The sequence below is a fragment of the Gymnogyps californianus genome, chromosome 13 (assembly GCF_018139145.2).
Source record: "Gymnogyps californianus isolate 813 chromosome 13, ASM1813914v2, whole genome shotgun sequence".
Classification (NCBI taxonomy): Eukaryota; Metazoa; Chordata; class Aves; order Accipitriformes; family Cathartidae; genus Gymnogyps; species Gymnogyps californianus.
This window is the reverse complement of record NC_059483.1, coordinates 23,803,869-23,827,358: the sequence shown is the minus strand read 5'-3', so window position 1 is coordinate 23,827,358 and position 23,490 is coordinate 23,803,869. Positions and strand designations below refer to the sequence as shown.

The following is a 23,490-nucleotide window of genomic DNA, read 5'->3' as shown; positions in this document are numbered from 1 at the left end:
TTGTATTCTGTGGTGTTTTTTTCAAGAAAATATAGAAATTTGTAAACGTTTTTACTCCTGATCTTGGGTAGCTTGTTATTGTTGAAAATAAGAAAAACACATAAAACCATACCCATTTCCTCAGTTTTCTCTCCACTCTGGAGTTTTTCCTGGACTTAATCCTATCACAGGAACATGAGGGAGATACAGCCACCTGCAACTCTTGATCTCTGGCCACTTATATTAAAATCCTTTGACCTCTTTGGTTCTTCACTCAGGCAGTTCCCTGTGTTACAGAGCTTGACCATTTTGTTCCTTAGCGAAAAGCACATGATAAAATGCCTAAAAGGACTGGCTACCTTAGAGCTACTTAATTTTCTTAACATTTCCTCCTTTCCTTTACTTGGTCTGCCATTTTTGAACAGTGAAGTTTTATTGTGCATAAACTCAACAACTCTTCTGCATACCCACAGCAGGTCCAACGTTTCTCAGAAATTATGGATACATTAAACAGTGGTTTTGCGAAGGTCATCACAAATTGGCTTAATATATCATAGCTCTTCAGAAGTTCTAAAATTTATGAAAGAAGGATTTCTTCCCAATTTCTGTTATCCAACAACCTGACATTTGCCAGCTATTTCAAAGACAGAGCTACCAACCCAAAGTGGACCGTTACTGGATGAGGGCTTTGCAGCTACATGGATACTGCTATGTCATAGAAGTAGAAAACAAGCTATCTCACAAAGCAGAACTAGATGAGGTTGTTATAGCTCTCCTTTCCTTTTTATATCTATATCTAGTTTAAGTTGCGATTTTTCTTTGATTTTAAAGCCTGTGGCTAAAAAGCGGTTCTAGACTATTTTCCTAGGCTTGTAGTCACCTTTTGCATTGCAAGTCCATTGAATGACCTGTAACTAATAATTGATATAATTCTTCAGTTTTAGAACTGTCTTTTGAATTGAAATCTTCGTATTACTATGCTGCCTTTACCTAACATTTCACTACATTTCCGTTTTGTCATTTATTGGCAATTTTAGCTAACAGTGAAACAAACAGGAAAAGAGAGACTGTCAGAAGTACAGATGATGAAAGAGGACAGGGATCACAGGTGGGCTGCTGCTCTGGGATCTCATTAAGCAGCTAAACACGTATATTTATCTCACAACTGTAACACTGCTGGTGTAGTCGAGGTCTACCAAAGATAGGCTTTGACCCTGCTTTTGTGATTGATTTGCAGTGGTACTGCATTATGCTTAAGGGACAGAAATATATATTTAAAAAAATCTAAAAGCAAAACTTAGAAAAAGTCTGTAATAACATTTCATACAGTTTTAAAGTTACACAAAACTAAAGCATTCCCTGCAGTGTTTCGATACAAGCTGAAAATAAAGCAACATTAATTGATTTTTATTATCCAAACTATGAGAAGAGCAAAAAGCAAAAGGTGAAGCTGGAAATGTCCAAAGCCAGCTAGGAATCTAAATACATAGTTTGTACTAAATTAAAATTAACCTTAAAGTAAATTAGGTTTTAGTAAACTTTAAGTTTTAGGATAATTTGATGTTTTGATTCTGTCTATGTACCAATGCAAACAGTGTAGTCTAAGCAATGGTCAAACATTTGAATGGCATCCAGCTCCTTATGAGACAATTTAGACAGTTTTCTACCTGCCTAATCTGATAAATTAGTACCTAAGGTCACAGGATAGTTGGATTTGCTAAGTCCGCTGTAAAGTAGCCATGAGACAGCCCATGCAGTGCAAGAGAAATAAGCTGCCAGAAGCCTAGTGATCCTGTTCTACTTACCTAAAAAGCTTGTTAGTATCTTTAAATGGCAATCATAGGTCAATAGAATTTTCCAGAGGATTTGAGATTCTTCATTTTGTTTAAATAGGAAAATGCCAAGCCTAGAGAGAGAAAGATTATTAGTTTAGTCACTAGCATCCCACCTACTCTGTGTATTCTTTCCTTGGAAATGGCAAATTATTTCAACCTCATGGTTAACTCCCCCGAAAAGTCATTCTCAGTTAGCACAAAGCCTTGTCTTGACAAAAATATGATGATGTAGCCTGTTTGAACAAACATATTTGGCACTGATTCCTGGAACTAGCTAAACTTTGCAGATCACTAGAAAAAAATTAGTTCTTCAGCTGAATAAACTGCCATTAATACCGAAGAGTACAAATGTAGGAATAGATACAAGGGGCAACCCAGCAAACCTCTAACACCTACAAATTGATACAGCAAAGCAGTGGGCTGTTGCACTGAGAATCCAAATCGTCCAAGAGTTAACCCCCCTCTGGAATCAAATAGGTAAATAGTGTTAGTATATTATCCATATGAAAATAAACACTAAGTATGGCAGTGACAGCTGCTCAAATGTGAGCATTTAGAACTTTCCCCAAAAGAGCATGCTTATATTAAGAATTTAATTTAATTAATATTCCTTAATTATCTGAAGCTGCTCTTTGTTCTTTAGTTAACTAAAAAAAATGCCAACTTCCTCCATTTCCTCCTACAAAACATTTTACCAGATGCTCCATTTGTTTAACACATTTTTTGTGTGCTGACACTTGAAAAATATGTGTCCCTTTACTCATAATTCTTAGATTCTGATTTCTAGAGCCACTTCTATAATGACTATGAACAATGTGTGATGAAACCAAGAAGTGATGCTGCTATCGGGGAGTGTTACTTGTGCAGGCATCTTCAGACAGGGAATCTGTCAGTGCTTGATCTAACTTGGGAGTCAGCCCTGCCTTGAGCGGGATGTTGGACTAGCTGACCTCCAGTTCTTTCTGCCCTACATTTTCCGTGATGCTAATACAGATTCCTGCTGAAGGTCTTTAATTCCCAGGAAGTCAACACTGTGTTCTGCTGGGCCTCTAAAGCAGTGACGTGCTTTGGTTACTGCTTGGGGTCTGCTCTCACAAATACTAAGTGAACAGGTAATTCTGTGAGCTTACAGCCTGGCATTGAGGAGTGCTGCTGGAGGCAGTGGGGCTGTTCACCAGTTCTTGTCACGCAGGGACCTGCAAGGATCAGTGTTTCGGAGGTTTTGAGCCCTCCAGTTCCACCTGCAGGCTGGGGAAGCTGCGGGCGCTTGGCACCTTTGGAACTGAAAACTTCTAGCAACATACTAAAGAAGGATGTGCAACATAGGATTTTAGGCTCCACAATTTGTTCAGGTGTGTTTTCCAAAATTGTGTACAAATCTTGACGCCCCATTTTTATTTAAGTTTTTTTTTTTTTCACAAACGTCCATACATGTATATAAAAATGTTTGCTGTTAACTAAAATGACTGGATGCAGTTCAGTTCATGCATGTAATTTTTTTTTTTTGTCCCTGCAAGATTAGTAAGAAACTAAATGTCTAATTTTAAGGACTACTTTATTAATTTGTCTCTGTTCTCAGTAAATTAATTTTTCTATAGAAAAGTAGTTGGATTCTTCTTCCTTCCAATTTTTATTAGCAGTATACAGCAAAAACCTGACAACAAAATTATTTCTGAAAATTAACAAAAGAGTTTAGTCCTGTTATATGCTCCATCTCTTTACTGGCCAAAATTAAGGCAGGTGTTTAGCTGAGATGATGTTTTTGGAATTAATAAGGTTGTTGGCATCAGCCTTGAGTTGTCTCCGGTAGCTTGCTCTCTTTGCTTGTTTAAATAATACACATATCTTATCCACAGAAGCTTGCACAAATATTTTGTTTCTAAATAATTGGGATGCATTTTTGATGATGAGCAGTGAGTAGTGCTTAATTAATGCTAGGGATTTTTTAATAAGACATGCAGGGAAGTGATAGCAATAGATGAAAGCCTTTTTTTTGTCAGGTAATATTTAGTGGTTGAAATTGATTTAGTAAGATAGAATAAGATATTGTATCCTATTTTATTTAGCTTGTTTTATTACTTTATCTAATATTTAGTTAAGTCAACAAAGTCTTTGCTTTGGTGTTTAGTAGATTTCATCCTTTACATTCAGATGAACTTATTTTTGTTCTGGTTTTGAGATATTACTTTTAATGCCATTAATTTATACTCAATGTAAATACTTCAATGATATTCCACGCTTTATCAGGTGAGAAAAAAATATTTTGTTCCGGGTGTAACCACAGATAATGAAACATTTATCTGATGTTCTTTTCATGGCATTTCAAAATTAATGTATCAGTTTGACTGTGATTAATGTAACTTCACAAAATTATCTCTGTAGCTATGTGCTTAGTTGTCTGATGCATGTGGACACACACATACATGTGTATTTACTTGTGGTTGATAATAGGAAAATAGGTGAACAGAAGAAAAGAAATGGAAGGTTTAGTTATTAAAACATCAGGTTGGCGTGGCCTGTTTGCCTCAATCCCTTTAAAATCTAGGCAGACACAGAAAGCAGTTTATGGGATGATTATCTACATAGTCTGTAAGGCACTCCTCATACAGTCTTAAGTTAAGAAAAGATAGTTACTGACTCCTCCCAGATTACCATCACGAATCCAATTAACTACAGGAAATACTGTGGCAACATCATTCAGCTCCTCTTCTGTAAAATGTGAATTCCTTACAACATATTTCTTGTAGTTGATACTGCAACAATGAAGGGATCAACAATCACTCATTCTTTTTGCAGGGTAACAGGTAAGGTGTTAAATTGAAATTATTGAAATTCTATTAAAACTCATGTAAATTTACTATGGTTCTGACTATATGAGATTTAAAAATAATTCCTCTAACTTGCAGAGTTCATTTTTAAACTTTTCCACTTCTGAATGCTGTTAAAATGCATTACTGACAATATTTCATTCTTCTGTATGTAGTCAGTCTTACAAGTCTGATAGTCTCTTAGTAAACGTGATATTCATGATCAAGAGTATCTGAGTCACCAGTTTTGTTTGTAGAACAGCTAATATATTCATTTTATACCATCTCCTTTATAATTCTCAATAGTAATTGCTGGCTGCCAGCCTGTTCAAGGTAGTTTAAAATAACTTCCGTTAACTATTGGGTTAACATTACCACAGAAAGCTGACGTGACTCAAATAACATGAATCAAGTCAATTGGTAGACCTGTCCATCAGTTTAGCTTGCATTTTCTTGCTATTTAGGTCAAAAAAACTATGAATAGCAAATACTGAATCACCAGACCAACACCTACATAATCTTCTAATGAATTACATTCTTTTGTCTCTTTTGTACGTGAAAGCAGTTACAGTCCTTTGTAAATATCAAACTTAATGATTAAATGACACTCACCTTTTACTAAAACAGATGGGGAATATTTTTTTTCCCAAAGGGGGAAAAACACATACAGAAATAACAAATCAGTTCTGGTTGTGGTCCCAGTGAAGTCACTGGAGTTTTACAACAGCTGTAGTATTGTTCTGCTGTGTAAATTACATAAAACTAAGCTACATGAAAATTTGTTTAAATTATTACCTTGTCTTCTCTCTGTCCTATATCTAGGTGTTTATTTTCTTTTTCCAATTTTTTGGTGTTTGCTTATAGGTAGTAAACGTTTCAGATTTCAAATAAGCCTAGGGAATTGAGGTGTGTGCCTACTGAAGTATGTGTGCTCAATGCTAAAACTGCCTTCAAGACTTTTGTTAATTGTAGCTTAAGTATTTGTGAAATATCTACTACCAGCGAGCTTTTCTACTGATATATACATTAGAACAACAACCTTTGCATTTTCTTTCATTGTTCATAATAATCACGTTTAACAAAATAGTTATCTACAATTTTTACAAAACTTCAGAAATAAATGCTTTGTTATTCCTGGCAGTGGTAAAATTAGATAGTCTGTTGTAATTTAAAACATGATTTCATTTACCAGTGTTTCCTGTAGAAGTGACTAACTATGTCTCAGCAAATTTAGAAGATTTTTCTGTTAAAAACTCTCATGATCTGCCAATCTTAACACATCAGATTTAAAGCCTGAATTTAGAGACCAAGTTATAATTTAGTAGCTCTTAACCACTTCACTAAATATAAACAGTCCTCCTTACACTATCATATTTTTGATTAGTCTTAGTTATCTAAGTTATCTTTAGTTATCTATCTAAAACATCTTAATTAGTGCAGTTTGCAGAACTTTGCATTTTGGCAATGAAACTTTATCCCATATGCTTATATTTAGACAAATACCCTGTTGACTTCTGTGGGACTGCTCTCAAAAGCAAAGCTTCTCAGGAAGATAAGTACCTGTAGAATCAGGCCACGGAGTAAATTTCAGAGGTGTTACCTGAATGCTTAGGTACTAAGCTAACATGGCCCCTACCTGCGTCTGTAGTTGATTATGTTCCTTTAAAAATTTGGCTACTGGGTAGTTACTTACACGTGACTGCAACAGGGAGAGAACAAATTCACTTCAGAAGACAGGAAAATAGTAAAAATAACCTCAGAATTTTATGTGACAGGCATAAGCATCAGCATTTGCCTATATTGTATGAATATATTTGAGGTTTAAAATAGCTTTTCTTATACACTGATATTTTAAAATCAAAAGCTTATCCAAGATTTTTTCATGTTAATACATAAAAGTAATCTTTGAAATATGTGGGCTGCTGTCATATTCTTGTTTACCAAATCCACACCAATCTGGAGAGACAGGACCTCACGATGAGTAGATAGTTCCACAGAAATGCAGTAGGAAGCTTTACAATGGGATTACTGTTTGTGCTGGCAGCTGAACTGCCCCAACTGGAATCGTTCCAGTCTGGAACGCAAGCTCTTCTCTCTGTTTTGAAAACGTGTTGTAAGTAAAAGATAGTAATTGCATCTATTAAATAACCATCTTAATTGCTAAGGTAGGGTGAGACCAGCATCTTCTTGTCTCATCACTTTTTGGCCATATAATTGTTTCCTGGCTGCTAAAACATTAGACATTGCTCCTTCCTCTCATTTCATTCCGGAGCAAAAATTCAGCCCAGTGACTGGAAGCCACTGATTTCCAGATCCTGAAATACTAAAAAAGAATCTTCCTTGTGACAAGGCAGAGTGACACCTAAGCCAGTTGCTAATTTGCTAACCCCATTGCTCGGTTGCCGAGTCCATCCTGCAGCCTGCTTGTGTGCACCAGTAAGGTTTGCCTCCTTTACGCTCTTCCTCTGTAAGTCTGCCCACCAGTTAGTTGCAGAACCTGCTTCATTGTGGATCCCTGATCTCCCAGTTGTCCTACTTGCTGCGTGGCACCTGTAACTTTACAGAGAGAAGTGCTTTTATTCCAGAGGAAATGGACGTGGACAAGAGGCTGCTTCACTCCTTAAAAGAAAGTGGAAGCACGGAGTGATCTCAGCAATGACAGCGCAGCGTGCCTATACTGTTTCTTCTGCAAGAAAGTCACCTCTCTGCACGTATGAAGCAGTGAGTAGGACTTGACAGCTGTCATGTTACCAAATGCAACAAGTGAATCAATGGTGCAACCAACAAGAAACAAAAAATGTTATATCCTTTCTGTTAGGAATTGGTCTGCTCAAAAGTGGACACCCCCCCCCCCCCCCAAAAATACATACGGACATCAAAACAAGTATAAAATCCACACCTGGAGGGGACCTCCTGAAATATCCCCCTTAGTGCTTGACATCTGACGGTGTATCATGATTTCAAGAGACCCTTGTTGCCTTGGGCAATGTGGTACTGCTGTTTATTTCAGTCAGCCAACAACACAGACATTATTTTTACTATGTTTTGGTTTCATTAGCTGTGTTGTTTATGCACGCTTAATGACATTGCTTCCTGTGATAAAAAATGAAGAGACAGAACATCACTTGAGACACCGTTCCATTTCTTGAATTGGGAAACGGGGATTAAAAGATCAGCTTCTTTGCTGTCATGGCAATAGAAATGCATGTCAGAGATAAAGGAGCGAATCTGATTAAGGTGGTATCGTGATTGCCACAAGGCACATGACTCAGTTCCCTCAGACAGCTAATGAGGACCATGACCTGGAATAATGCTCCAGGCTTGGGGTTTTTTTTGCCAGCATCTATCAAGTGTTCATGTGATGAACAAAATGATGAAGAGGACCTTTTGAAAACTAAGAAAATCTGGTACATAGACAATCAGGAGAGAGTTGTTTCTTTTACCCAAGCACTGTTTTTACTTTTCACGCCCTTTTTATCTGTGCAGGAATGTAATGCCCTTCTCTAGTAACATCAACATTGAAATAGTACTTCCTGTCCCAAATTACGACATTTTACATCTGTTTGAGGGAGTGCAATATAACTCTGTAAAGTGATTTGTCACAATCTTACTTAACTTTTTTTCAGAAATAAATATAAGGGAATTGCTCCCATTGATCACGCTGTGCAGTTTAAAACACCTGTCAGGAAGTAAATTCAGCAAACTGAAAGGCACGCAGACAAAATATTTAAGCCAGTTGGAACTGCCTGGTTATACAGAAAAGGAAATATGGATTTGGTATATCTTCTGAAATAAAATTGAGGGAGGTCTAATTTGTTACACAGCAAATAAACACATTGTTTACCTCTGCCATTTAGAGCAATCTTGCTAGTATTTTGCAATACTGTAGGTACATTATCTTCTGCATGAATATCCATCTCTTCCCTTTTCAGTTAAGAGTCCTTGTCAGCCTGAATTCTGGTTTAAAAAAAAAAAAGAGGAAAAGAATTTTAGATGATAGAAATATCTCTGATAGTTCATCTCATTTCTTCTAACACTTGAGTACAAAGAAATAGGAAAACTAAATAGTCATACTGGTGGTGATTCTGCTGCCCATATGATGAAATGTCTTTTTCAAATGCTCGTATGTTACCTGGACAAGCTATGAAGATTTTTTAAGAGAACTTTCTGAGAAATAGAAACGAACAATTTTTGTTAATTCAACTCTATTAACTCTAAAAAGAATTTCTGGGGATAAAATAAAGTTATTTCTTTAGCTACAAAGTTTCCTCTGATCATGAAAGCCATCCCTTACTGATTTCAAAGTCCACTGGAGAAAAAAATAGAGGTTTTGGAGCTTCTCCAAATACAATGCAATTATATGCAAGTATTCCTGCCTATTTATTAAAGGATTGACTTTTAAAAGTGCAGAGTCAGATGGTCAAGTAGCTGAGTAGAAAATGCTCCAGATACTCTTTAATCTTTATTAAGATTCATCTTAATTCATATTCTTATTAATATATTTACATTAGCAATGCATTTCTGAGTATCACTGAAATTTCAATAGACCTTTTGGCTTTCACAGACAAATGTAATTCTCATCTTTTGAGGCGACTGATACAGCAGTATTAAAGGATTATTAAGGTGTATGTGTATTCTGTTCCCACCTTTAAGCATCCTGAAAAGGACAGAGCTGCACTAAGTGACTTTGTGGACTAAAGTCCCTTGGCATTGTTGGAAGAATAATCTATTCAAGTACATGGTAGATAATGTAATATCTGAATGAATGAAATTCTATTTGAATCTATTTAAATATTTACTTTAAAAAAATTATGCAGAATTATAGATAAAAGGTGGACAATGAACAGCAAGCACTTAACACCACACTTCAACACAGCACAGGACTGTTATACCACCTAATCCTCACAATGCCTTTTTTTTTCTTTTTTTTTTTTAGCAAATCTGTCTTTTAAAACACTATTTATGCTGCTGAATCCTAATACTGGTTGTGCAGAATTTGTGACCTAAGGTTTGTCTATTTAGTATAAAGTTTCTATAATTATACATACAGCAGAGATGTACTTAATTTGGTATTTAAAAAATGCTTTTTTGTTATACTTGCAACTATTTTCCTATAGAGGCAAGAGAAACAGAATAATAATCTTATACTGGGAAAGAATTTCCACTCAAGATCCATGTAAATAGTTTATTTAAACATCACAGTGACTGATTAATATGTTCACATTTACAGCTTTCCTTTAGCTTTCTTTTTGTCAGATAGAGGTCTTCAGAGCAGGACTTACCTTGTATTAGAAATTATATTAAAGCATGAGAAAAAAACTGTTTTCTGCTTAGACAGACTCTTGGGTTCAGTTTTCTTGTTAGAGGACAATCGTCATATATGTGACTTCAGACTTGCCAACAGACTGAAAACAAGGAGCGGAGGGAAGAGAGCAGAGAAGGCATATAGCTTGTGGACAGTCTGTTTGGCAAGTACCAACTAAAATTATAAATGGTGTGATCTAGAAATCGTGCTGCCATTATGATATTATTAGCTTTGCTGAAACTGCCCCTTACAAGATTTCAGTTCAAGATCTCTGGTTGTATGTTTAATTTTAAGAATTTGAGAAAATCAGGATGGTGTTACATTAAATGCTTTTAGTTGAGTGATTCCTGTCCATATAAAACACGCAGTTATAAAGTACATAATCAGCCAAACTCTAGAGCTTGAAACACACAATCGACTAACTTTTAATTGCTAGGACAGACACTGAAGCTGTTGAATTTTAAGATGACTGCACACAAAAAAGAAAGTACAGTCCATGTCTGACTGCCCAAATCTTAAGCCTTGGACATCTCTATAACCAGGTGCCAGGTACTCAGCTTTATTTTGCATTTTTGAGCTTCTGTTTTAGATTTTCAGTGAACATATTACTGTTTCAACAGGTACTGCAATGGCTGCAGGAGTTTTGCTGCAAAATGAGCTACCGTATTCTTCACTGCTAGAGAGCAGTCTATATCTTGCAAATATGAGTTCAGGTAATACTTTTTCTCTGATATGCCATTCATAAAAAGTGCTTAGAGAAATTCTGAAAAAAAAAGATTTCCATAGAAAATTAAAAAACCCAGAAATATTATCCCCAATTATAAACATAAAATGCCTATAACAAAACCAAACTGCATTACTTTATCATCACCACGATGTGTTAATATGTTGAGCTTATTGTCAGATCTCTTAATTGAAGAAACTATGTGATGTTTGTGTTCAGAAACTGCCTAGCTCTCTGAAAATACAAACACGCCTTCAACAAAACTCCCCTTTCTAATAAAGTATTTAAACTCTTATAGGATGTAATTCTTTCTTACTGTTTTGAGTGAGTACTTGCAAATCCTGCTAGATTCAGTACGAAAATAATGATGTGCAGCATTTTATTTTGCTCATTTCTGGCTCCACTATCATTTGATATATACTGAAGAAAAGTTTCTGGGAAGAGAAAGAGAAAAAGAATTAAATATAAGAAAGCAATATAATTAATTAGAAGACTTTTTTCGTGTTTCTTGGATATAGGTAGCACTTGAAATAGCCTTTTTCATCTCCTTTCTCTTCCACCCAACCCCCCAAATAAAAGCATATTTAAATATTTCCTCACCTCTTGATATCAGCTTTATTGTTGAATTAGAATAGTCAGAGTTTTGAGCCAACAGCTAACAGAGTCAGCTTTAACATTTTCCTTTTCTCGTATGACATCACTACTGATGTTTCAGGCCTGGTATCTACAGCAAACCTTACCACGTCTCCTTAAGAGCTGGGGTGCAGTATTCAAAATTCAGTCACTCCATTCCTGTTCAGTACCTAGAAGAAACAGTAGATTTTTGCCTGATGACTTTTTATCAGAAGAGAGCTTTCTCTTATGCAAATTCCTCTGTAAGAGTTACTGGTTTTGTAGTACAAAAAGAAACAGAGACTGAAGATAGTATATCTCTTTAGGAAAATGCAATGGGATTAATTTGCTTATTGAACAAAGTTATGGTGGGTTTTCTTGATTTCCCTAGTCTTTCTCTTTAATGTGCAGTGTAATGCACAGACAATGGGATGACAGAGGTTTTTTTAGCATCGCTATAGTCTGTTCTCCACATAGTTGCATGAGAATTTTGTGCTTTTGAGAGTGTTATGATCTTTCTGGCCAGCTCATTCTCCTTCTTGGCAGCCTGGAGGCAAAGTGGGAGGCAATTTGCCACCTGGTATCTACCTTCAAAAGCCTAAAGCACTCAACTGATACATCTCCTCCCCATAATCTGCTTTATATCAGTCTGTAGGGCTAACAGCTTTGCTTAATAAAAAAGCTGTGCCCTGAAAAAAATAAGCCTTTTGTTTTGAATAACAAATTGTGTTTTGTTAGAAGATATGAATGGTCCGGAGCGAACAGTCTACAATTCATCATGTACTGAACCATTTCAGTAGGAACACACTAATCCCAATCATTACAGAGCTAATGATGCATTTTGGAGCAACTAAGTGGAGGAGGAGAGGTGGTTGTGGAATGTTAAACCAAGAGGTGGAGGAGTATAATGTACTTACAGATTTCTCAGGAAGCGGAGCCTCCAGCTACATTTTGATTGTTCTTTTGAATCTAGTATTTTGTGTCTTAGCGAGTTCTGAATGCATGTTATTTACAACTAACTAAATACTGACATTGTTTATGGAAAATGTTTTGGTTGTTCCCAGTCTGTTTTCAAAGTTATCTGCTTGAAATGCAACTATTTTCATCAAGCAGCGGAACAGTTTGTCCCAAACAGACTCGATTCCTATAGAATGGAGCAGCCCCAAGGATAGCTGGCAGCAGCGCCTTCATTGTTAGTTACTATGGAGACAGCTCAGCCCATGCTGACTAGCTGCTGGAGCAGACAGAAGGATGCACAGCTCTCCGCAACTTCAGCGCTGAGCAACTTGGATTTCCTATCGGTGTGTCCTCAGCAGCCTTCCTAGACGGTAGCTGGGGCTGGTCAGTCATGCAGGGTTCACCCCGAAGGCGTTCGGCAGTGAGTATTTTTAGCAACTTTTTCCAGGGTCGGAGGCATTCTTCCTCCGATCCCCTGCTTCGCATAATCCAGAGGCGCCGGAGCTCAGTTGTAGAGGTACTCTCATCATCGACTCACCGGGTTATGGTGGCGGTATCGTCTCTGAGCCCCGAGGAGCTGGATGCAACTTTTCCTGAAAAAAAAAGTAAAGTACTTTTCATTAAGACTCTTGGCAGTTCTGGGTATTTTCTTGGTATTAAATTAATATACTTTTGCTCTGTTAACTATATTTTATATATATGCATAAAATACTGGGGTTTACATTTTTTTCCTGTATTTTATATTTTGTGCACTGGTTTCTCTTTCAAGGATTAATATATGCTTTTCACTCTAACGGCTCAGTTATAAAGAACAGATAAAATAGAAGCACACGTTCACACATACACCAAGTATATGGCTAAGTATTTTCGATTTCAGGTGGAAGAGGACCGTGACATTTTTTTCTGTTCCAAAGGATATCACACATCTCTAACTTCATCAGAAAAACCAAAGTTACTGTGAGAAAAAACAACTTCTGCAGTAATGCAAACAATTTTTTCCCCTCAGCATCCTTACATTATGTCTGTGTTGAAAAATGAGCCTTAAATATATATTCCGTATATTTATGCTGTTTGTAACTTCATCAATTTAAGGTTGAACCGATACTTTTAAGGTGGAGATGAATTTCTAAGCTTCCTTACTAAATCTGTTTTTGCCTGTGTTCTAGGAAGTTCGAGGCGTCCGACAGCAAAATACACGAAGGTAGGGGAACGCCTTCGCCATGTCATTCCTGGTCACATGCAGTGCTCAATGGCATGTGGTGGACGTGCTTGCAAGTATGAAAACCCAGCTCGATGGAGTGACCAGGAGCAAGCCATTAAAGGGCTCTACTCTTCTTGGTAATAAGCAGCGTTTACTCTCACTGAATGTAACTGCATCGATTGTATTTATTAAAAGAGAGAATTCAAAGGAAAATAATGAGTTTTTTTAAAATCAGCTACTGCTAAGTTAAGTATAAAACATAATGATAGCTTGATTCAGAATTACAACTTAACAGTAAACCATAATGGCTATTGTACATAGCCCAGTAAAGATGATGAAAGATTTCTGTTGGCTTACAATAAATTTGGTTCAGATCCAAAAGAATAAATACCTATCTGTCATGAATTATAAAAAAACTGTTCTGGGTTATAGACAGTTCTTGCTAAGGTTTAAAATGCAAATTAATTAAAATGCGTTCATAATAGAATTTAAAAGTTAAAACATTTACTGAAGGTGAAATAATGTAAGGTGTGTCTTCAAAAGCATATTCATATGCAGTAATATTCACATGAAATGTATCTTTACATTCTTACTGATTTTTTTGTAACAGCAAATGCTATTCAGAAGCATACAAACCTTAAAGGGCCAAACAGAGATCAGAGGCCAGACTTCTATTCAAAGGAATTTTTTAATATGTTCATTGGCCTGGCATTTAAACAGTTCCAGTAATGGTCTTTTGATATGTCTTATCTGTATCAGCTTAACAAGATTTATCACTAACACTATATGATAGTAGAGTTTTTTGAAAAATCATTTCTAATGAATCAGCAAGGTAGTTCTGTCTTTCTTGAATATAACATAGTGTTCTTATTTTGGTAGATTCATACCCAGGCTATTATTAATAACAACATTATTATCTACTGTTCTAATTTCTCAGGATAACAGATAACATACTGGCTATGGCTCGACCCTCAACAGAATTAATTGAAAAGTACAACATCATTGAACAGTTTGAAAGGTAATAAATTTAGTCATTATTTATCGTAGGTATTACTAGTGTAATTCCTGATCCATTTTCTCTTTCAACATAGATTTGGATTGTTGATAAAGATCCTTTCATTTTAACAATACACAGGTAAAGATTTATTCTCCACTAAGAATAAATGTGTGTTTCAGAAAATAAGGGATAATGAGATTTTGGCTGCATATAATACTTTGACTCATCTATTCCTTCCTTAAGATGTGGCATAAAAACCATAATTAACCTTCAGCGTCCTGGGGAGCATGCGAGCTGTGGGAATCCACTGGAACAAGAAAGCGGCTTCACCTACCTTCCGGAAGCTTTTATGGAGGCTGGAAGTAAGTTCATTCCTGCTGCTGTTCCTCATTAATTATTGATTTTGGCATTTAAAGATATTTTTACTTGAATTCTTGTGAGTTAAAAGCAGCTATGTAAGAAACGTTGCACAAAATGGGATGTAGACATGAAACTTGGCAAATATAATCAAGAGTGAATAACACATTATTGAAGATCGTATATATGTAGAGTGAGATGGAGGGTTTATGTTCAGGTGTTTAGAATAAAGAAAGGATGACAGCTAGTTAAAAGTTTTCTTTTTCTTCTGAGTTCACAAATATATAAAACATTAATGGTGTTTCAAATTCTGGTACCATTCATGTTTTCTTATCTAGACTATAAAAGGTTATTTCATTTGAGGACATTTGTAATGACAGTATTTTTGTATTTTCGTATTATGGTGAGATGAGAAAAAGTGCCTCTCTGTAAGAAACAGCTTTTGACTGAAGCAGTGCTTTTATTTCTAAAAAGAAAAAATTACCCTCTACCTATATATAGCTCAGTAATTTTTGTATGACTCACTCAGTTTTGTTATACCTTTTACATTCTAGCTGAACTTTAGTTCGACAAATCTTTGCTAGCTTCATGTACTTATCAATTTCAAGTGTACAAAATAATCTTTTGCAAACATGTGGTCAGATTCTAAGATCCATTATGCAATTTTAGTACTATCCTTTGTTATTAGTCATCTTTCCTCTGCATGTAGTACTGAAAATTTCACATTCGATATGGCAGAAAATAACTCTCTCTCTTTTTATTTTAGTTTATTTTTATAATTTTGGATGGAAGGATTATGGAGTGGCATCTCTCACTACTATACTTGATATGGTAAAAGTCATGGCTTTCGCCTTGCAGGAAGGGAGGGTAGCTGTTCATTGTCACGCAGGACTTGGTCGGACAGGTATGTGCTCTACTGCAAGATCAACAGAATTGTTTTTCTAAAAATGCAAAACAGTCTCTGGTTATAAATTATTAATAATTTGTTTACATTCTGTATCATTGCAAGATGTACATCTATACGATGGTTAAAAATGCTAAACAAATTTGTGAAAATGATCTGAATGGCTAGAGGAGATCAGTTTTAGTATATTAAAAACAGAAACCTGTAAGGTTAGAAAATTTTTGAATCTGTATAATAATTCCCTGTTACATTCAAATGGGACAGCTTCTTTTTGATGGGAAAAATTCACGTAGTATGCTTTCATTGTCCAGTATTTATTACATGTTTACAAACCTGCCACTCATTGTTAGATCAGGTAGATTTGGTGGAGCAGCTAGAATTTCATTTACTTCTTTCAAGACCTTTTTGCCCACGTCCTTCCTGTAGAAGCCACCATTGCTCCTGTGTTCACAACTGATGGAACTCCTAGAGATGCTGTGGTGAGAAACTAGCTCTCACTGAGTGTGTAGTGAGAATGGGTTTGCTATCTTGTGGTCCAACAACTGCAACTATACTTAGGTAACAGCATCACGTAATAGAGGGCATAAAACCTGTATCTTTTACCTATATTAATTTTTATCCTATAGTTCCACTGAGTATTTGTTTTAGTCTGATAGTTCTTCAGCTAATGCTTGTCTTTATATTTTCCAGGTGTTCTAATAGCTTGCTACTTAGTTTTTGCAACAAGAATGAGCGCTGATCAAGCAATTCTTTTTGTCAGAGCAAAAAGGCCTAATTCTATTCAGACTAGAGGGCAGTTATTATGCATCAGAGAATTCACTCAGTTTTTGGTTCCTCTGAGAAATGTATTTGCATGCTGTGAGCCCAAGGCACACACAGTGACACTGTCCCAGTACCTGACCCGTCAGAGACATCTGCTCCATGGTTATGAGAGTAGGCATCTCAAACACGTGCCAAAACTTATTCATCTAGTTTGCAAATTGTTGCTAGACTTGGCTGAAAACAGGCAAGTGATAGAGGCAGAATTGTTAGATATACCGGATCTCTCAGCTGAAATTGAAAAGACTGTTTCTCAGTTGGTGTCCACACAGCTAGACAGAGAACTCGCAAGGCAGGACAGCGATACGTCGTACTCTTCCCACACCCACTCATCCACTTTCAGGACGCAGGATTCTCTTTTCTCCCTGGGACACGAATGTGATCCTCTTTGGAAAAGAAGGAATGTTGAATGCCTTCAGCCTCTTACTCATCTGAAAAGGCGTCTAAGCTATAGTGAGTCAGATTTAAGGAGAACTGAGTTTCTTTTAGAACAAGGAGAAACTGCCTGGACAGTACCTGCTCAGATATTACTGTGCAACAAACTTAAGCAGAACAGTGGTGAGGAATGTTCTGCCACAGGCGAACAAAAGCCACAGTTGGATTTAAACAAAGAAGCATTAGTGCGTAATACGTGCATGTTCTGGAGTCAAGGTAAATTTAATTTGGATGGACAAAAAGATGGATCCTCACTTTATCACAGAAGGAACTCTACCAAAGAAGTACAGCGCAGCAGAACCTTTTCTTCAGGGCTAGCATCTATCCACAATACCAGGGAACCTGGAACGCCAAGACATAATTTTACCAATGAGATTGGTCATAGAAAAGACCACAAGACTAATACGTATAGCAGAAGAGTCTGCGTCTCCGAGGACTCTGATTCTTCTTCTTCTTCTAAAGTGAACTTTTCCATTGGATATGAAAGCCAAGGCAGCAAAGATGTGTCAGAGGCAATTCCACACATTGTTCTGCAGTCAGAATTAAGTTTGGAAGCCCGAAGAGTTTTGGCAGCAAAAGCACTTGCAGATGTAAATGAATTTCTGGGAGAGGATGAAGTGAAGCAGAAGGTAGAAATGTGGCAGGTAATTTTTAACTTGATTCAATGTTATGGGCTTCTACATATTTCACCTACGTTAATTCCTAGAATGGCAAAAATGCCACCATGTGCTTTGAAATGGCACATTGGGACACCAGTTTATACTGTGGGTCAGTAAATGATTGTATTTGTCAGTTATGGGCCAGTTCTTTCAAAAGCAAGCAAAATGCACCTACAAATTTTGGTCTCTAGCAGGAAGTTAGAACATTGTTTCTGGTTGCGTTCATTCATTTTACTAACTAATGAAAGTTGATGCAATTACCTGTGGTTGTAACTTGGCTGCTGGTAGCATAAAAGTACTACAGATTTTAAAGTAGAGCTGTGTTCTTTTTAATCAGTGCATTCTCAGAACTAATCAGAGGATTCTGTGTGTAAAAGTAGAAGAATTTAGTAGAAACTTCACTGCTTATCCTCAAAACCAAATCCTCCTAGCAACATTTGCTTTGAAGTTGGAATCCAAAGCTGTTATTCTAGTAGATAATTGGGAGGTTCTGAGCTGCACTGTTTATGTCATCCTTCTGTTTTAAAGAATCACTTCTATTACTGCTGATTAATGTTGAGGCTTTGGAAAAAATTAGAGGTGTTTTTTTTTTTTAACTCTCAATCTTCTTTTTTTGTTGGAACGTAAGCAGCCAAGTACTGCTACAATCAACGAGAATGTTGACGAAAGTAAATAGATGACGCATGTTCAGTTTCGTTCTGTTTTGTTTTTTTAAGAAAGAACTGAATTCTCGAGATGGAGCTTGGGATAAAATCTGTACCGAGAGAGATCCTTTTATCCTCTGTAGCTTGATGTGGTCCTGGATAGAGCAGCTGAAAGAACCTATTATATCCAAAGATGATATTGACCTGCTGGCAAAAAATTGCACAGAATCACAGGATGCACTTTACTTACTGAGAAAGGTAGGTATTATATAAGACAATTTATTCTTTAACTGCCAAGTACATTTTGTTAATGTATGTTAAACTATTCATTTATGGCCTTTAGGCAAGGGAGTTGCACTTCTAAAAGGCAACTTCAATTTCTTTAAAAATCAGAATGAGGATTATTTTGGTATTGAATAGTATGAGTTGTAATCAATACTATGATGATGAGTATTATAAGAAAAATACCAGATACTATCTTTGAACACCATTCAGTAGAAGCTCAGCTTCAGCTTATTTCCCTGCAAACTCTGCAGTTGGAGATTCAGAGGCAAAGATGAGAAACCTTTTCTCTGTGACTCGGTGTATGGTTTTTGTTAATGTCACATCTGGCAGCTGTGCTTAATGGTTGTCATATTTGCTGTGCAAACATCCTAATCCATCAGCTTTGGAAGAGCTAGGGCAAGGAATAGGAAGAATTTGCCAATTCAAGGAATCAGAAGCCAGGCCAAATTCTTCTACATAAGTCAGAACTGTGGCCATCTGTATTCTGAAATGCCTATGAAAAACAGGTACTTCTGATCCAAACTGTTTAATTGTGCTTTCCCCAAAGGGCTAGATGTGAGGTAAATTTAAAAAAAAAAAAATTCTCTGTTCTTGATCTCTTAATTAGACAAATTCATTCCCTAATTCTTTGGGAATTCTTTGTTCCCGAAGTATTTATGAAGAAAACAGAGCACCTTTTAAGAGCCTCCAGATATCCAAGAATGCAGCTTCTAATCAATAGGTGGTCAGAACTTTATGTGCAGTCACCATCTTCATGACATGACATTCAGAATTCCCGAGTTCATCTAAAAACATCATGTTTCTTCCTGAAGCATTCTTCCACTCTATCAGAGCTTTAACCTTCTGTTTGTATTAAAGAAAAAATAACCGCTTGACACCTGTTATAAATGAATGGGAAAGGAATAATAATTATGGAATTTTTAAAATTTAAAAATATTAATTTAATTTTACCTTATCTTATCCTGTATTATTTCAGAATCACAGAGTAGTTGAGTTGGCAGGGACCTCTGGGTATCTTCTAGTCCAACCGCCGTGCTCAGAACAGAGTCAATTAGAGCAGGTTGCTTGTATGACAGATGCTCCAGTCCCGTAATCATCTTTGTGGCCTCTTGCTGGACTTGTTCTAGTATGTCGATGTCCTTGTACCAAGGAGCCTAGAGCTGGACCCAGCACTCCAGAGGTGTCACCTCCATTGACCTGCTGGCAACTCTCTGTCTAAGGCAGCCCAGGATGCTCTTAAGCTGCCTTTACCGCAAGGGCCCGTTGCCTGCTCATGGTCAACTTTGTATGCACTTGGGACACCCAGGTTCTTTCCTGCTAATCTGCTCTCGACCCAGTCCGCCCCCTATATGTACTGGTGCATATTCAGCTGCTCTTCCCAGAAATCCCTCAAGTTTTAATTTAATTTTCACTGTTAAGTGACCTGCCAGTGTGGAGATCTGTCTACCTGGGAAAACGGATGGGAACTAGCAGCCACAAAGATCCTGTTGCTCCGTTTATGCAACCTTGCTAGCACTGCCCGGGTGTCTTTCTGCAAGCTTCCTTTAACGGTGAAGAAGACTTGGTAGGACAGAGAGAGATGCAGATTATCCTATGTTAGTTGGGGAAAGAGCCTTAACCATGCATAGCATTTTGGGCTGAAAAGATCAAATCTCACTTTTTCTATGCCAATTCACATGAATGCTACTGTTCGTATAGGGGACCTTGAAAAATAAGTCTCCAGATGCACGCCTGACCTCCTAGAAATTTCCAGAGCACTTTGTGGTACACTACAAGAGAAGAATTTCTCCCATCATGACTGAAATAATTATGTAGAGGCTCTTAGGCTTGTGAAAATTCCCTCCCCGACTCCTACACCTGAAGGTTTCAATACAGGAAGGCACAGTCTGATATTTAAACAGCAATTAATGAAAACTGAAAGTTAAATGTTTTTCATGAAAATGTTTCTTCTAATGAGCTGCTGTTCCTTTTACCCACCAGGAACAGTGTCAGACTATCCTTTGTATTTTACACTGTGTGGTGAACTTGCAAATGCTGCCAGCTGATGTGGAGGAGGCCTTACTTGCTCGTGCTATTAAAGCTTTCACTAAGGCAAGTAACCATTTGTCCGTGACATCGTATTTATTTGTTTTAAATCATGAAGGGTGAATCAACAGAGCAGGCCTCTGTGAGAAAAGTTACAGTAATTCCTTCACACTTAGCGTACTCATGCTTATCTATTGCAGAGTTTACATTTTATAATAATCGGCCTACATAAAGGGTAGGAAATATTCTCAACAAAATTAAATTCTGTCACTACAGCCTTGATCCTTTAGTCTCATTTTTCTGTTTCTGGATCACTGCCAATTCATGGACTTATTCAAATTAGGGAAGAGATGATTTTTAAGTGGTGAGAATAATTAGTCACTGGGGCTAGCTTACCAAAGGCTTTGGTAGATTCTGTATGACTTGGAGTCTTTCCATCAGATTAAATAATTTTCTGAAATTACATTGCAATTCAGTTATGTTTTGGGCCCTTAATATAGGATGTGTATAAATAACTTCTGGTTTTGGAATCGTTTAATAACAGTGACAGGTTAAGCTTGCTATTGCTCAGCTCAGAGCTGCTTTCTTCTCAGATTCAGCAGGTGAAATGATTTGAACAGAACATTCATCATACTGCTTCCTAATCTCTTGTAAATCTACAGACACGTCACCTGTTAAAACAATCATGACATTTCTCCTTCTACTCGTTTGTTGTAATGTCTAGTCAGCATAAAATTGAAAATACTTAGCATTAAGTACTCCATCAGGAAACACGTACTTTCTTTGATAAATCTTAAAACTAATTTTTAAAAAAATGTTGGTCATCTACTTTGCATTTTGCTGTATGACATGACATCTATTTAGCAACTGAGCTTAAATTTCTCCCTTTTATTAGACAAGCTTCGATTCTGAAAATGGACCGTATGTTTACAATACCTTGAAAAAAGTATTTAAACAAACACTGGAAGAAAAAAGAAAAAGGCTTCAGGAAGGAACAGAGAATCCCTCTTGATTTCTGCACAGCTATGCCGAAGAATTAGATGGGCCTACCAAATTATTTTGCATTTTCCAGCTACTGTATTTTGTGCTATCTGGCATGATTTACCTAACTTCAGATAATAGTAGTTATTAACAAAGCATTTTATTTTTTTAGAGGGAGTTTTAGTGACAATTGTTCTATCTACACAGTTCTAAAGAACAGCTCCTGCGTGACCGGACTGTAGCATTTGGTTTCAGGTTCTATGCTTTTATATTGTGAACTGTTCCCTTGTTTTCAAATGTATTTATTGATTTAGAAACCTCTGTCATTGGCAAGCAACATTATTTTCAAGTTACTCGATTGCCATAAGTTCAGTGCCATGATATACAAACGTTTAATGGATTGAGTTAATATTTATGTATTATGTATGTTTACATTAATGTTATTTGATTTTACTTTGCAGAAAATAAATATTGACTGAACTTATTAAACTCCTTTTCCTTTTAGAAATTTTAAAATAAGACTAAGAGTAATAATGAACAGATCTTGAGGCCTATTATTGACAGCAGATAATTTTTTCTTTTAGATCTTTTAAATAATTGTCACCAATGTGTTTCTAAAAGGTGTTGCAGTAGAGAAATATATTAAGTGTATTAAGTTATCACGGCCTTAATTTAGACTTTTTTTGGCTAAGAAAGCTTTAAAGTGTTTTTAACAGAAAATTGATTGTGGCATTTTAAGTGCTTTGAATAGGAGTAAAATTTTACCTTATTAGCTAAACTTTTATAGATCCTATTTTAAGTGAGAAAACACTTAATTATCAAACCTTAATAAGGATATCATTCTGTCTGTACTTATGTTCAGCAAAAACTTGCATAAATAAGTGTAACATAATAATACTAAAAAACAATCAATGAAAATCTTATTATCTGCAATGCACTTCGTAGAGGCGTTTTTATCTAGTAAGACAGAAACAACTGGGATATCATCATAACTGCAGTTTTTGATTACAGCCTTAGGATTTGGACTGGAATGCCAGTCTGCAGGATTAACAGTTTATCCAGTTTGATATATTTAAGCAGTTAAGCAAGAATCTGTCCCTTTCCAAAATATTTTTATTTGGTACTGTAAATGACTAATATTTAGAGTTAAAAATAGACCAGTTTAAAATATATATAAATTATACATGCTTCAACTGTTAGATGATTATATATCAAATTCAGATCTAAACAAGTACTTTGGCAGAATCATCCTAAAGTAAGCATGCTTGGAAGTAAAATATTGCATATGAATCACATACACAAAAGCAGCTTTGTAAAGAGGCAAGGCAACATAACAAGCACCTTAACGTTAGCCAGCATGCCTTAGCAGTCAGACTTAGGAATACGAAGACGCATTTGCTGGTGTCTTAGTTTCCCAAGAAATCACTGCAGTTTACTACAGTTAACAGCTCCAAATAGCTGCACCAATTCCTGGTATTATACACTTGGGGTGTAGAAACCAGCTCAATATTGTTTAAATCGGTATAATTAACAAGGATTTTCACATATCATGAGATCCAGCTAGAATAATCTTTCTGAAAGAAAGAAAGGTGATGGCATTTGAAAAATTACCTACACGCAGTCCATGTAAATGGATATTGTAGAACTGGGTGCTTTTTTATTGAGTAAATTTTTTGGTTCACTGACAAATGCAGTTGCAATTATGGCCAAACTGGCCACCACATCTGATGGAACCCATCATGGGAAAAAACAAAAATAGCCTATCTAAATGAATAATCAAACCTACAAACTTTAGCAGCAGCCTATTAATTAAGTTGTGACCCGGGTGATCGTAATGCTTAAATAGCAAATACTCCTTTTCCTTCTCACTTCCTCATGCACTAAACCTGACTCACAGCTTTGTGTGACAGCCTTGCAGCTGTGGGTTATGCGTGGGCACATTTCTCTTTACGCTCTTCAGGAGC

General features: G+C 36.4%; 1 protein-coding gene across 3 annotated transcripts; it reads left to right on the top strand.

Moving 5' to 3' along the window:
• Nucleotides 1–10,554: 10,554 nt before the first annotated feature.
• Nucleotides 10,555–21,925, top strand: PTPDC1 (protein tyrosine phosphatase domain containing 1). 3 transcript variants are annotated; one of them, XM_050904674.1, is made up of 9 exons: nt 10,555–10,639; nt 13,386–13,557; nt 14,358–14,438; nt 14,661–14,779; nt 15,541–15,678; nt 16,369–17,561; nt 18,308–18,493; nt 20,501–20,611; nt 21,441–21,925. In XM_050904674.1, exons 1-9 carry the CDS (start codon nt 10,555–10,557, stop codon nt 21,555–21,557), a joined length of 2,202 nt encoding a protein of 733 aa, XP_050760631.1. In that variant the 3' UTR covers nt 21,558–21,925. The 3 variants fall into 3 exon arrangements, with proteins under 3 accessions (XP_050760631.1, XP_050760630.1, XP_050760629.1); XM_050904673.1 differs by having other exon boundaries at nt 16,369–17,576; XM_050904672.1 differs by lacking the exon at nt 10,555–10,639 and adding an exon at nt 12,611–12,824 and having other exon boundaries at nt 16,369–17,576.
• The last annotated feature ends 1,565 nt before the right edge of the window (nt 21,926–23,490 follow it).